The sequence below is a fragment of the Fringilla coelebs genome (assembly GCF_963513975.1).
Source record: "Fringilla coelebs genome assembly, chromosome: 1".
NCBI lineage: Eukaryota > Metazoa > Chordata > Aves > Passeriformes > Fringillidae > Fringilla > Fringilla coelebs.
The window spans coordinates 18,565,442-18,580,548 of NC_140028.1; the positions used below are offsets into that span (position 1 = coordinate 18,565,442).

The following is a 15,107-nucleotide window of genomic DNA, read 5'->3' on the forward strand; positions in this document are numbered from 1 at the left end:
TAGAAAAACCATCTTTTAATTCTGTGTCACAAATTTTATAATCCAACCCTTTCTAAAACATTATTTCAGATGTTGCTTAGTAGAGACATAGGCAATTAGTGGGTAGCCGTGGCCCCTCAAAATATATTTCCTCGTTCAGAAGACTCTGAGGCTGCAGCAAGTGCCCAGATGTCACAGCAAAAATGGAGGATCCAAAAAAGAAAGCCAGCAAGTTGTAAAGGAGAAATTGGCGAGTAAAAGCTGAAAGCCCGAGTCCCACCTGTTCTGCATAGTGACCTGCCCAGGGCTGGGCTGGTGGCACAGGCCTGCTGCAGTTCAGGGCCTTGGGCAAAAACCTGCAGTTACACACCTCCTTCCTTACAATAAATAAATAACTAAATAAATAAATAAACAAATAAAAGGATGTCCTCGTTGCTTAGTTCAGTAAACGGAAAAGAAACTTAGATTTAGATGTCTGTGTGTGCCTTTTGGGGCATGGCCTTCAGCACGAAGCAGAGGAGTGCCCCGTGCAGGGCCGGGGGCAGGCTGAGGGCGTGCGGGGTGGCTGCTCCCGGGGAGGCTGCTCCACTTTCCTTCAGCTCCTCTTTTCCTGGGGTTCGGAGCTGAGCTCCCAGCAGGCACACGGTACCTGCTTTGTCTCTCTCTCCCTGGCCCAGTAACTGTACCACTGCTGCTGCAGACACACAGAAAGTGGGACAGCCGCTGTCACAGACCGATCGTGGCCCGAGGATGCCCATGGCCTCCAGTTTAACCTCGCTCCTGGTCCAGAGAGAGCCGCCGCTCTGACAGGGGTCACAGGGAGGAGGGGACTGCCTGGGACGCGGCACAGGATGGCATCCCTGCCACACAATGCATCTTTTAGACCCAAATGCCTTTTGATAGAAATTAAGGTCTCCTGGGCCTTGCAGGGACGTGCTCCTGCATCAGGAAAAGGCAGCTGAGGGCCTGGCGTAACAAGGGCCCTGGGGTTTAGAGGTAGGTGTTGAAGATGGCAATAGCTGTGATCTTTAGTAAAAACAATAAAATTCTTTTTGTATATTCAAGCAGGTTTGTTTGGGTTTTTTTCTCCTCTGCTAATCCAGAGCAAAATTTGAGCCAAAAGGGCAAAACACACTGCACACTCTTAAGTACTTGTTTTAAAATGAGGTCAACGTAGAACATGCCTTGAAATTTGTGTATTTACTGCAGTGAGTTTTCTGTGCCTTGTGTTTGCTTTCTGTGTGTTTTGGCCCACTTCACAGGATGAAATACTGTGCATGAGAAAGAGTCCATTATGAATCTTCCCTTAGGAATTTTTTTTTTTGTCCTCTGCTTTTAAATTACAATCTGTATTATTTATGCCAATGTTTAAAATAGCTTCCTAACTTTCCCTGGTTAAAGTACTCTGAACCTACTCCAGATACATTTTACTATGCACAACTCCCACTCACCATGAGTTTTTATTTCAAGTAATTTTTCATGAAATAACATGCATCACAGCCAGAACCCTGTGTTGCTGTTACATAGTTTTCTTTAGAGTTTTCCAGCTATATTCCCCCTCCCATGATAAACTGTGTTGTCAGTATGCATTTTTATCTTAGAATAAACAAATTGCATTCCCTTAATCTCCCTTCATAAACAGTACCCTGTCATGCTGTTATCATTATTGTTGACCTTTTTTGGAATTTCTCCAGGTTATTAATGCTTTTTAAATGAGAATCATGGGATTTAAAGTGTTTTCTGAGCAGTGTTTACTCAGGAATTGATAGATTATTTCCTTTTCTGGTTTTTCTTTCATCCCCTATTGCTTTTTTGTCTGACATCTTACTATGTTCAAAGCAGAGCTATGCAAACAATTGATTTGGGAGTTGCTGCCAAATCAAAACATTAAAGAAAATCTTTGTTTCAAACCAAACAAAGGCCTTATTCAGTCCAAAATATTTTGAATTTTTGGGGATTTATTTTTGTTTTACCCCATTTTTAAAAGAAGAAATGCATTTATTAGTTTTCATAATTAAAGCATCATTTCAAACAGAAAGTAGAAAAATCTGATTTTACATTTTTCTGGCCATGTTTGACTTAAATATCAAGATTTAAAGATCAGTTTGACTTAAAGATCAGTAGTGTTCTCCGATCTTGTTTTTTGGTGCCCAAATTACTATCTAAAAGATTTGTTTCCCTCTGAATTATTATTTCAAATACTTTTGAGCAGTATTGAGTGGATAAGTCAATACATTCCTTCTGTTTATATATCTGTATTTACTCATAGGGGTGGAAAGCTAAAACAAAGTCTTTATTTTAGTCATGCAAATCTCACTTACTTGATTTCACTGTCATATAAAGGCATTGGTGAATGGGTGGTGACTGGGCTCCAAAAAGGAAGGTCAAGCATAAACAACTTATCAGATCTTTGAAGGTAATGGTGTCATTTTAAACATCTGGCCTGTTTAAGCAGTGGTATTTTACTTGCTTTTATGTACATAGATATCTAAATCCCAATGAAGCTGTGCTTTAGATGTCTTCAGTCTGTTTTGGTTGTCCCTTGAAGTAAAGAATTCTGAGCTTGGGAAGAGACTAGGAGAAAGGAAAAATGCATGTCCAGTCCCTGTTCCAGTAAAGAAACCACAATACTCATAAAACAAAACTCAGCAGCCAGAACAACTAGGTAGAAGTTTCCCAACTTTGCTGAAACTCTAGATTGCAGAGAACAGTTTTCTCAGCTGTGTTGTGTGCAGGGTGGAGTCTTCTGATGGAGGTGGGAGCTATGGGAAATTCCAGCCTGTATGGATTTCACCCATGTAGCAGGAGTTAATGAAGGCAGGTATTCCAAACTATTAGGTGGTTTTATGGAGGAGCTGGAGAAGGGTATGATAAGGTGCAAGGATGGGGCCTCATCTCTTCATCAAGTTCTTATTGCTGGATGCTGTGCTCCTGGGGGGGTGATTGGGAGGTCATGTGCAGCATCCTCCCAGTTCAAAGCTAAGCCTGGCCCTAAGAACCCCAGGTGGAGCCTTTCTTTCCCAAGAAAAGCAGACCACATAAAAGAGTTGTCACTGGGTTTGTTTTGTGTGGATCCTGATTTATGCAGTGTAGTGTGAAACACCCACCCAGGTCTTTCAAAGGAGGCACCAAACTGTTCACCACTTTTTAAGCTGACCCACTTCTAGGCATGCACAGGAATGAGTGTGGCAGAGCTGAGAAGCTTTGCTGAGTGAGACTGGTAGGAGGTGGTTCCCAGCTGAGAGGGCATTTAGGGAGAGCACCAGTTCCAGAACTGCCATAACTCCCCCAGGAGCTGGAGACCCGACCTCGTTTTGTACATTCAGCCTCCAGCCACTGCAGGGTGGACATGGCTTCCCCAAGGACTCTGAAATGTGCTGCCTTTAAGGTGGCATAAAAAAAATAGCAAACCTGCTTTATATGAGTGCATTTTACATACAGCATTACATAAAATATATTTTAAAGAAATGAAAATTCTGCCAGGTTTGTTTCATATTTTATTAGTATTACATTGTCTTGCTTCCATGCTGAGGCACTTCCTTACAGGTTTGTGTTCCACCTTTCTTGGACTCTGTAAATAATAGGAAGCTGTTGGCTTTTGAAATCTGGGCAGGCTGTGTTCTGTTTGCTAGAGCTGCTGGAATACAACTCGATCACAAACCTGCAAGGATTAATAAGCTGAAAAAGCACAGGCTTCTTGTCTGTCATTTTTGCTTCTCAACAGTAAGAGAGAAAAAAAGCAGCAAATGATGGGAGTAATAACTTGAAATGCATTGGCCTCAGACCCACCTTGGATTTGTTACTGTAAAAAATATAGTTTATGCAACCAATTGCATAAGGTTTTGCTGTTCTTTTCAACAGATGGCACTTGAACTTCATTAGTTTTTTGTAATAATTTCAACATGTGTGTTACAGTAAATATTTTATTAGCTTACAACAAATTTTGCTTTTCATCCTGGAATTGCAGGGTTGTTTCATCAGTTACCCCCCAGATATGTTTCTCCTTCCAGTGTCTTTCCCTTGCCTGTTGAAAACATTTCAAACTGATTTAAAATGTTTTATGCACATTAAAATGAAAACCATATGTCTTATATTAAGGGTGACTGTGCAGAAGCTTTCACTTGAATCAGGCTTTGCATGCAATTTCACACACTTGCAGATACACTGTGCCCTCCTCCTTGCACACAGGAACCAGACTTGGGAGATTTCTTGAGGGGCCCTCTGAAAGCCCTTTGTTAAACTTCTGCCACCAACGTGACAGGAGGGCTGGGATCTTTTCCCAGTCTGTGATGGAGTTTTCTGCCTCTCTGTGTACTGCTAGGTTATCCCTGCCAAAGATGACATTTTCCAGTTCCTAAAAATACTTCTGACCAGCCTATCCATTTCCCTTCAAACAGACCAAATAGTACTGCCTGGTACATAAAAAAAATCCCCTGAGGTGATACTGCTTATAAAATATACTTGTCCATAGGTGAATTAAAGATATATTTTATAAAACTGTCAAATGCAAGTTTAGCATTACGTTATAAAACTCCCAGTGTATTTTTTGGACCTCCAGTCTCAATGTTTATATTGAGGTTGGTGTAGGAAAGCCGCATCCTTCTGTCTCTGATAACAAAGAGCCTTTTTGTTTGAACATGAAGATAAGTTCCCCAGACTGTTCCCTTCTGCTCCATGAGCATATGTTCCCCCTGACAAAGGTCACTTCAGGCTCAGAAGAGTGACATTGTGGGAGTCGTTTTTAAGGTGTTGTTAGAATGGCTCAAGCTCCATACAGAAGCACAAAAAAATAGTTAGGTCAGGCTGATTTCTGCATGAAAAATAGCCTTAAAAATACATAAAGCAGCAAAAAACTCTAACTTGTAATGCTCTTTGTCTGTTCCAACATCCACTTTTGGCTTCTCTACAAGTCAGTGAATTAGAAACAATTAAGAAAAACACAAGCCCCGATCATAGTGATATGCAGAATATGCATGATGGCTCTCAGCCAGTGTCAGTAATTATTTTGTAGTGACTGTTTTGAGAGAAGAGCTTGATTGATTGTGGTTTCACAGAATACATAAGTCACATTATGTATTCATGCTGAGATCTGCAATGCTTATAATTTGCATTAGTGTGGCTCCGATTACTACTAAAACTATAGTACTTAGATCACAAAACTGCTTAATGAGATTAATTATTTGATAACAATCCTTCTTTCAAAGTAAAAAGAATAAGCAAGAAAAATGAGCAAAAATCAAGATAAATAATTATTTGTAAAATTGCATTTTGATCCAAACACAGGGAAGCAGGATCTGTGTTGCAGTCCTTCCCAAAAGTGTCTGATTTTAAGCTGGAAGTCTTCTTGCCCAACACGTTTGAACAATTTATGGAGACCCACACCCAAAGTGTTTCTCCACATCTCCTCTGACTGCGTCTCTGCCAGCTGCCCAAGATGCCAGCTGTTACTGGGACGAGCCCTCAGCTGAAATGTGACCACAGACCTGTCTGCTGAGGGAGCACTGTCGAGCCGTTGGGTGGATGTCCACCCAGGAGTGGGAGCGATGGCTTTATTCATTGGCCAGTGCAGTGGGATAGGGAAGGGATGCCTCTTGCCTTAGGACTGAGGATTGTTGTTTCTTGCCATTATTCGTCGAGCACAACTACAAGTGGGAGTTCAATGACTAAACCTCATATAAAACCAGAGGGATGATTAGGTACTAAAATCCAAGATTCTTAGCAGAGAGCGTGCCAGACATGCTCACAGGAGAGGCCAGGGAGAAGTGCCCGTGTCCCAGATTTAGTCACCTGCTTGTAGTCCTGGGTGTGCCCATGTGCATGCCTTGGATTCACTGTGAACCTCCATACCAGAGCCAGACCATCTCTGTGAGTGCGGGCATCCAGCAGGTTTCACTCCTCTGAAATATGGGCAGTGCTACCAGTCTGTGCTGTGTCACACCTGAGCAGTTAGCTTGAGGAAAAGGTCTGAGTCCAGTGCCCTCTTTAGACCAAAGAAACCCAAATCTACACTAATTCTAAGAGTTCCTGAATCAGTGCAACCTACTGGGCATCCTCAGCTTCCTCCCATCTCATTATAGCGGAGAGAGTGACACCAGCAGAGGCAGAGCATGTGAGAACAGCTTTTGTCACCTAAAGATTACAGCAGTCCACATGGAGGAGAGCTGTGACCTGTTCCTTGTTCTCAAGGTTACATCTGCTTTTACCCAGTTACTGTATAGTGAGAAATGTAATAGTTAGGTCCAAAATAAGAGTCTCCCATATGATAATCCTAAGTCAAATAAATAGTAAGTCAAAGGCCAGGGACTGGAACCAAAACCCACTGTCATCTAAGGTGCTGACACTTTGAATTCTGCACATTTCCCACTAGGAGACTTTGCTTCAAAATGGGTCGTTTTTAAGGGTGTTACCTGAAGAAAAGCCTGAAATGTTAAAACAAAATTTCATTGCTTCTTTGCAGCTTAGTTTTGTTTTTTTTACATTTGTCAATGCATGTAAGCAGTGTGGTTTTCTTTCCTAGGTCGTTTGTGGTGTACAAAATCTTGCAGGAACAACCCCATATTAAATAGAAAAATAAAAGCAGCATTAGTGCTTCCTGGAAATATACTGCTTATGCTGTCAAATACTGGAGCTAGAGATGTAGCTGGGAGTTAAAGCTTTCAAGATAAATTGAACCAAATCTCTTAAAAATACAGGTGCTTTCATTAGTGGGCATTACAACTGAATTCTCTCTACTTTTCCAGCTGCTTCTAATGACCTTGCTGGATATTTTTTCACACAGACCCAACCTCTGGGGGTCTCAAAATCAAGCTATCTAGAGAGACAGCATGCCACTTATTCCTCAAGTAACTCCACCAAAGTGGTTAATATGGATGCATATTTTGGTCACTTGGCTGTGTCACAAAATGCTTCTGAAGGCAAGAAAGCTCAGCAAATTTTAATGGTTTACAGTTTGAGGACAAGCTGTTTCTGTCAGCACTGGCTTTTTTTACAGCTCTGTTTCACTGGCTATATGCAAAACCTACTTCAAGGCTGATACACATATAAAGATATGTCATTTTTAAGGGTGTTATTTGAAAAAAAGCCTGAAATGTTAAAGCAAGATTTCATTGCTTCTTTGCAGCTTTTTTTTCTTTTTTTTACATTTTTCAGTGCATGTGAGCAGTATGGTTTTCTTTCCCAGGTCGTTTCTGGTGTACAAAATGTATCTTTTAACTCCATAAACGTGACATATATGTATGTGTGTGTATGTGTACGTGTACGTGTACGCGTATGCATATGCATATGCATATGTATATGTATATGTATATGTATATGTATGTATATGTATGAACTCCAAATGACGTACTGCTGAAACTAGTGACAACGTGTAGCATCTTTCGCAGGAAGGGGTAAGACACTCCTTTTCAGACGGAGCTGTGCCGCTGCTGTCCTTGCGCGGTGGCTGAGGCAGGGCAGAGGATGCAGTTAAAGGTGAGGCTTTTCCACGCCCAGAGCGCGGCCGTGGTGCCGCCCTGCGCCGCCGGGGTAAACACGCGGTCGTGCCAGCTGGAGGCGGAGCGGCCCCCGCACAGGCAGCTCCTTCTCCCGCTCCTCAATCCCGCCCCCAAATCTCTCACTGCATCAGATGCAGGATGGGAAGCCTGCCCTTGAGACATTCCTAAGAGTCTCGCAGTTGGCTCCCGTGCTGCGACAGGAGGGCGTGAGCTCCCCGAGCAGTGGTGGCAGATGCCACACGGGGCTGCCGGACCGTGGCCGCCCTGTGCGCCTCCGCCCGGGTGGCGCTGCCCGCACGGCTCGTCAGAGGCAGCACCGCAGCTGGCACGGGCTCCCTTCTCCTCCCTCGGTGTCAGCCGAGCCCAGTGGCCGTCACGATGCTGTCAGGGCAGCACGGAGCCGAAAAGGCAGCACAGAGCGTGATGCTGCCTGCAGAGCGCTCTCAGCTCGGTGCCGCAGCCCACCGAGCGGTAAAGAGCGCTGGGCTCTGCAGGATTGCTCTCTTGCATCTCAGATACCCATTCCCGGCAAAGAGCAACCCTGGAAAATGTGACGGTGCTTGGTTGGCCATCCCTGTGCTGTTCCTCCTATTGCACAGAGCAGTGCAGAGCTCTGCTCCCTTAGCGTGGGCGTGCTGCTCGGAGCCCGCCGCCGGACGGGGGGAGGCCGGAGCACGGGCTGCCAAGGACGGACACCGGACTGGCTCCGTGGGCTGGGACACTGATGGCTGCAGCCTGGAAGAATATGAGTGAGTGAACTCCAAATGACATACTGCTGAAGCTGGTGACTCAACGTTTAGCATCTTTTGCAGGAAGGGGTAAGAGTCCTTTTAAGAGAAAAGTGTCTGATTGGAGCTAAGCAAGTGTTACGGCCAGTTAGGACAAAGGAATGCAGGGTTGAGAAATGTCAGTCTCTTTCATTGTTGGCACTAAATTAATGGGCTGTTCTGGAGCTTACATGTGTGAGGTTTTGCCATTATATAGTCCCAGTGACAAAAGTATTCAAAAGTCATCCTTAGGACACTGTCAGCCTGGAGAATGGCATTAGGAGAACGAGAAGCCGAGTTCAGCTCTTGCCTGCACTGCTGCTAGACATAAAGTTTCATGTTTTGTTAAGATATTTGTAAGACAGAAGTCACGCCTACCCAGGAGAATATGTTGCAATGGCTATTTTATGGATAGATGCCATGTTATTTTGCTAAGAGATGTCCATCAGATGGGAAAAGATGTTTTTTAAAGTCTCCTAATAACATTGCTGTCAAGCTCTGCTACACACAAAACTGTCTTGAACATCATTTGTACACTTGGAACCATTACTAGCAGTGACCCCTTTAACTTATAAAATGTTCTCAAAGATCCTATAAATAGCCACATGCCTAATTTTAAACATAAGTAGTCTCCTGTGCGAAGTGTTAAGCTTGTGTGTAGCTGTTATTAGAACTGGGGCCAGAAAGGTTAGTTCATGCTTTGCAGACACAGTTCCTGGTCTCAGATGCAGTTCAGTCTTTCAGGAAGCTCTGCTGATGGTGTGGTTGTGTTTTCAGGCTCTGCTGGCTCTTACCAGCAGTGCCCAGCCCTGCAGCTCTTGGTGCTCCAAGCTAGGCAGGTCAGGGAGAGGCAATTGTTAAGCCTTGGTACTCGGCAATGCTTTCGATAGCAAGATCTGATTATGATGTGATCTGCTTACCCAGAGATGAACCTTGGCTAGGGCTCCTGCTCTCTGTGCCACAGCTAGGACTTGCCTTGGGAAAGCTGCTGGTGTCCTGCGAGCGCGGGAATGTTTTGGGGATCGGAACACCAGAGGTATGACATCTGTGTGATCTGTGTGGGTCTTGTTTAGAAAAGTAGTTCTGGGTGTAGTGTGATACCAAGAGGTTATTTGGAGTGTACATTAGTCTTGTAGATGGGGATATTTTGTTTATCAGGAAAACTCTGTTGCATTTAGGAATGTCATGTCCCATGATCATTTTGCTTCCCACGGAGAGGGTCACTCACATTTACATCTGTAAACATGATATAAATACTCTCTGAAACCAAGTGGCTTTGCTGCTTTCCCTCCTCCCCTTGAAAATCTGCACACAGCTCTGATCTGGTTATGGGTGTGGTGGCTTGGGTCTGATTATCAGGGGCGTTGTACTGGTTATGGAGCTGGTTCGAGGTGCTAGAGCTGGGTCCCTGGGATCCCCTTTTGCAGAGCTAAGCTTTGTTATCTGAGCACTTTGAAGTTGGGCTGAAGAATATCCTAGGATGGGCTGATGCAGAGGCACAGAGAAATAGAAGCTGGTCTCAGATGTCATGAGGTAGGGAAAGTACTAGGTTAAATCCATTCACACCTTATCCTAAAGCCAGTTGCTAAGTGTTGCCCAATGGTAAGAGTGGTTGCTGGCTGTCTCAGCCTCTTTAGGGCTGTGAAGCCAGGCTTTGACAAAGCCTTCTCCCAGTCTCAGGTGTTCAGGGTGAAAGATGCACCTTTCCCATCAGCTCTGTGTAGAATTTAAGAGAGATTAAGGACTAGAAGGTCTAGCTGCAGCGGATGATGGTGGCTCCAGCTGCATCTCTCCTGTGTGGAAAAGATAGCAAAAATGGCAAGTTTGCAGCTGCTGGCTTGGGGATGTCTATCCATGGGATGACATTCAGAAATACCCAGGTGAGAAATGCTGTGCTTGGTCAGCTGCTTAAAGGATGTTGGAGAGCTATTTCCATCCCCTCAACTAAAGTCACCATTCATTACTGTGGCTCAAGACCATGAGACCTAGGTATGGCATAGGATGTTTGCCATTAGACTGACAGATTGTAAAAAAACATTACAGCTTTGGTGTGTTTTTCTTCCAGAGGATAAGACTTTCTTAGCACTTCTATCTATCTTAGCAAAATGAGAGCAGTTTTCCTTGTATATGCCAGTGCTTGTGAAATAAAAGATGTGATCTGTAGAAAATCAGTAACCAGATGACTTGGTACCTGAGAAGCGCTTGAGACCTACATGTGATTACTGGATTATTTTAAGGTTATTAGAACTGCCTCACTGTGCTTCTCTACCACATGAAAATCTCCATACGTGTGTAGATAAATATATAGATATACCATTAGCCTGTATAGGTTTATAACTATATATATATGTACATTTCTGTTATCTAAGAAAACAAAACAGAAGCAGCAAGAAGTGTTTCTCCATGGTTTGAAGCATGAGAAATACCCAGTTACAGTGGTGTGTTCCTAATCACTGTGCTCCTGAAGGAGCCACGTGAGCAGCCTCATTCGTCTGTCGATGTCTGTGAGAGAGCAAACAGGTTGTCATAACAAGTGTTCCTGTCTGAGACCTAAAATGGCTTCTGCAGTGTGAGGGTTTTGTGTCCAAATATTTTTTATCTGCTCTTGTTGAAGTGCCAGTTCTGAAGAAATGGGGAAAATCTGGAACAAATCCAGCTCTTGTCCCCAGGGATGTTTGAAAAGCCATGCAACTTCTGAAATTCACCCAGAACAGACAAAGGAAGGATGCTTGTGATTCACTGTTATTTTGAAAACAATCTTTGAGTTATAATTTCCATGTTTTCACTCTTTCCTTTTCCTTTCCAGGCAGTGAAGCTGATTTTAGCTCTTCAAGCAGCACAGGCAGTATTTCAGCACCTGAAGTCCATATGTCGGCTGCTGGAAGCAAGAGATCTTCTTTTTCTCGCAAGTAAGCAAAGCAATTTTTCCTGAATATTGCTAGTGCAAAGATAGACTACTGTGTAAGATCTTGCATTTTAAAACAATTGGGTTAACACAAAGCTCTTGGGTAGCACACTGGTGAGAACTGAAATATAAGAAAGAAAAAAATGCTGTATTCAGTGCACAAAAATTGTCAGTATGCCAGATCAGCCAGCTGTTGGGGTTTTTTTTTTGTTTATTCATGGCAAGTACAGGAAATAGAATCAGGTAAGGCAGAAAAGGCATTGGCTGGAGTGGAGAGAGAGCTGGGTGTATTAGTTAACAGCAGTATTTCTAACCAGTTAACCTAAACCTTTTGGTCTTAACAATTTGTTTTATCTTTGTCATAAATTGTCAGCTGAGCTTACACCTTTCCAGATCGTGATCTTATTTTTTGTTGTAAGAAGTAGACAGTATTGCCTTTGATGTTGGATTTTTTTTCTGAAATACACTTGCCCAGCCTATAGGTAGTTTTAAAAAAAAATTATATCATATTTATCTAAGTGAACCTTTCATGAAAGATTTCTGTAAGATTTCTCCGTGTCATCTGTGAATTGCAAATTCAGGCAGCTTGAGAACACAGGGGCATTGGGATGGAGCAGCACACGTTGTGTTCTGCCCACGCAATCCCTGCTGGTCCCATTTTGTGGGGCAGGAGGAGGGAGTGCACAGGGACAGGACTGGTTTCCTGCCCGTGGTGGAAGAGCTGGCAGGCAGGCTGGGATGGCAGCAGGGTACCCGTGTGCCTGAGTCACACTGGTGTCCTGAAGGTTGCGGTGTGCCCCGGCACAGAGAGGCTGTCAGAATGAGGCTTGGAGAGTGTATCTGTATCTTGAGACTCTTAGAAAAATAAACACTTCTTGAGTTCCCTCTAGATTATATTCAGCAAGTAAAGTTACTGGCTGTGGGAAAAAATGGTACTAAGTATAATATGAAGCCCTAAAATCACCCTAATTTCATTAAGATTCTGTGTCATCTCATATACTACTGGGCATTTTAATATAACTTTAAACTGGAGCATACTGACATCGTGTATTGGACAGAAGTCCTCTGTAATAAGGCTCCTTCCGATGCCCTGCTATGTCTGTGCAAGTTCTGCCACACACCAGAGTTGATGATACACTGTATGAAGTGGAAAGAGATATCTCCTTTGCAATATGTTCTTTTTTAACTGTTCTTGCCATGAAACACTTCAGTGTTGTCACAAACCACAGTCCTGTGCTTCATTGTAAAATAATTACAAAATCACCCAAACCACAGCAGTGTGATGAAGGTTCGCAGCAGCCACTCAACCATCTGTTCCTTATAAACTGTTCCATTTGCTGAGAAGGGAAAAAACCAAGTGAAACAATTTAAAGAAGAGATGTTGCTTCATAATTCTGTGGTATTTGATTTTTTTTATTCAAGCCTTCTCTTTTGCTAGCTGGGTTTGCCTTTTTCTGGTATTTTTAGTTTGGATTTTTTTTTTTTTTTTAAACCTGCCCTTTCATTACTGTTTAGAAGAACAACTTCACTGGGAGAGTGAAGGTAACAGTGTAGTAGTGTAGGATGACAAACCAAGTGAGCAGGAAAGGGACACATCCCAGGAAGCTGGCCTCAGAGCATTCCAGCCCTTGGGCAGCTGTCAGGCAGGGAGGATACCAATTGCTTTCAAGCACACACAGTTGACATATTCTTTAATAAAGAATTGAAATAAAAAGGTAAATATGTATGAGAAAAACTGGAAGAAAAAAAGAAAATACTGTGCTTTCCTTTGTCTCTTTTAATACTATTTCAGCCTGCTTTCCATGAGGCTCAAACTATATCCAAGTGAATGAATAGCTGACCATGACAGATGAAGCACCCAGTATGCCAAAGGCAGAAAAGAACAGTGGCCCAAACAAAATCTGTTTTCATTGCACACTGTGATCCCTCAGGCTGCTTGCCGAGGAGCATGAAAGCAGTCTCAGAGCAACCCTCCATGCACAGGCACCGCTGTGCAGGGCTGGCTGGGGAAAGCTGGAGTGTGGTTCTTTTGGCATTAGTCCAGACCACAGGCCTCTCCTTACTTAACAGAGTCAAACATTCAGGGAACGTGGATGATCTGATTGAGTCACTGGGAACTGTGCTGTCCACAGAGAGATGTAAAATGGCTGAGATTTCCTTGGAACACGTAATTCAGACTGAGAGCCCCCTGCCAGTGAAAGAACATGCAGTGGCTGATCATGTCAGAACTTTATTTCTTTCTAGCCACTCACAGTTATCTCTCTGGTTTATTATTTAGAGAACTTTGTGTGTAAAAGTAGACATATAATGGGTTGTGTGATGAGAATAATGCTTTCAGCATTTTGGCTCTTCTCCAGTCGTGGTCCTTACAGTCGGAATAATGGATCTTCATCCTACAAGTCTGGAACCAGTCCACCTGCTTCACATGGAAAGGATACTTCATCAACACTGTGCAAAAACCATCTGAGTCCTGCTAACATCCATCAGAGTTACAGGGCTTCTTCAGCCAGCAGCAGCAACTCAGGCTCATACAAAGGAAGTGACAGCAGTCCGGTGATGAGGCAAGTCTGTTTCAGCCTCCTGGTGTTGAGTACATTGACACTCTCTCTGCACTGTAGTGTGGGATCACCTGTAGGAGTTGCCATGCAGGTCATCTGGCTCCTCACCATAGTTATGATGCCTCGTATAGGTGACTTAACAGTCAGCAAGGTTCTCCATACCATGTAAAAACTTTATTGTTTCAGCACTGTAAAATTCAAGTTTAAGTCAAAGTCCTTTGCAGTTGGTTTTCACTCCAAGGCAGGCTATTTCATGCCATCAGTTCTCATGAGGATTTACTGGTTTGTTTGTTGTAGGGTTCTTTTCACTTCAAAGAGAATTGGGTGGGGTAGTGTAGGAAACATGATACCCTTGGGAGAAAATTCACCCGCCTCGCCTTAGGCGCCTCCCGAAGGAGTGCAGTTTCCTGTTTAGGAAAGAATACAGATACCTGCCAGAGCATGTGACGTGTTGCAGAGAAGAAATGGCCACCATGCTGCTGCCGTTGCCCTCTCTCTCAGACAGCTGAGCAGCCAAACATGTAAGATACACACAACCCAAAGCCAGACAGGATGAGTGCAGATTTCAGTGTGCTCAGATTTATAAATCCTGTGTGGAGATGAACTTAGTCCTTGGGCTGCCTGGCCTGGCTGGCTGTAGGTGGGTACCCTTGCCCTGCCTGTTGTTGGGCACACCACCTATTTGGGGTGAGGGGATGGCCAGGTATTTTGAAGTTAAAATAAAGTTAAAAGCCTCATTTGATGTAATGACCCTGAAACCAAGTACAATAAATAGTAAATCTTGCACTGTAGCTACAAATCAGCTGTTTACTCAAGTAGTTTGATTTGCAAGGTGAAGTAACTTGTGTGGACACTGAGGAGCCCCAGATGGGTCAAGTTTTGCATTTAGCAGTCAGCGGGATGTTTTTCATTCTACCAGGACTTAAGAACTGTAAAAGTGATGTTCTGTGATGGTTTGTTTTGGGTTTTTTCAGGCGATCAGGGAGATACAATTCTTGTGGTGACAATCACAACATTAAGCCACAAAATCCAGAGCAGTATTTGACTCCTCTGCAGCAGAAGGAAGTGGCAGTACGACATTTGAAAACGAAGCTGAAGGAATCTGAAAGTAAACTCAAAGAAAGGTAAACCTTACTTCAGAAATCAGTCAGATTTATTTGGGAACATTTAGGGTTGGGAATCCTGAGTGTTTTTACTCATTTCTTGATCAATGAAGTTTCCATTAAGAAATTTGAAATACTATTAGTCTGGTTAGGTTGTTTTCAGTGTTGCAGGTTTCAGAGTGTACTAAGGGGATGCAAAACAATTAATTTATTTATAAATATAGCTGTCTCTTGTTCCTTCTTGGAACTTTCACAATAAAATACTTTTTAAGGACAACTTTTTACAAGTCTGATTTACATTG

At 43.2% G+C, this 15,107-nt stretch overlaps 1 protein-coding gene across 1 annotated transcript in view; it reads left to right on the forward strand.

The window, feature by feature from the left end:
• Positions 1–15,107, forward strand: part of SYBU (syntabulin) — a gene marked incomplete at its 5' end in the record, with an annotated part of 39,208 nt that overhangs the window by 21,894 nt on the left and 2,207 nt on the right. Inside the window, 3 exons of the mRNA XM_084226742.1 lie at positions 11,050–11,148; positions 13,502–13,705; positions 14,677–14,826. Of these exons, the coding sequence (XP_084082868.1) occupies positions 11,050–11,148; positions 13,502–13,705; positions 14,677–14,826 (453 nt within the window). The remainder of the gene's footprint in view (positions 1–11,049; positions 11,149–13,501; positions 13,706–14,676; positions 14,827–15,107) is intronic.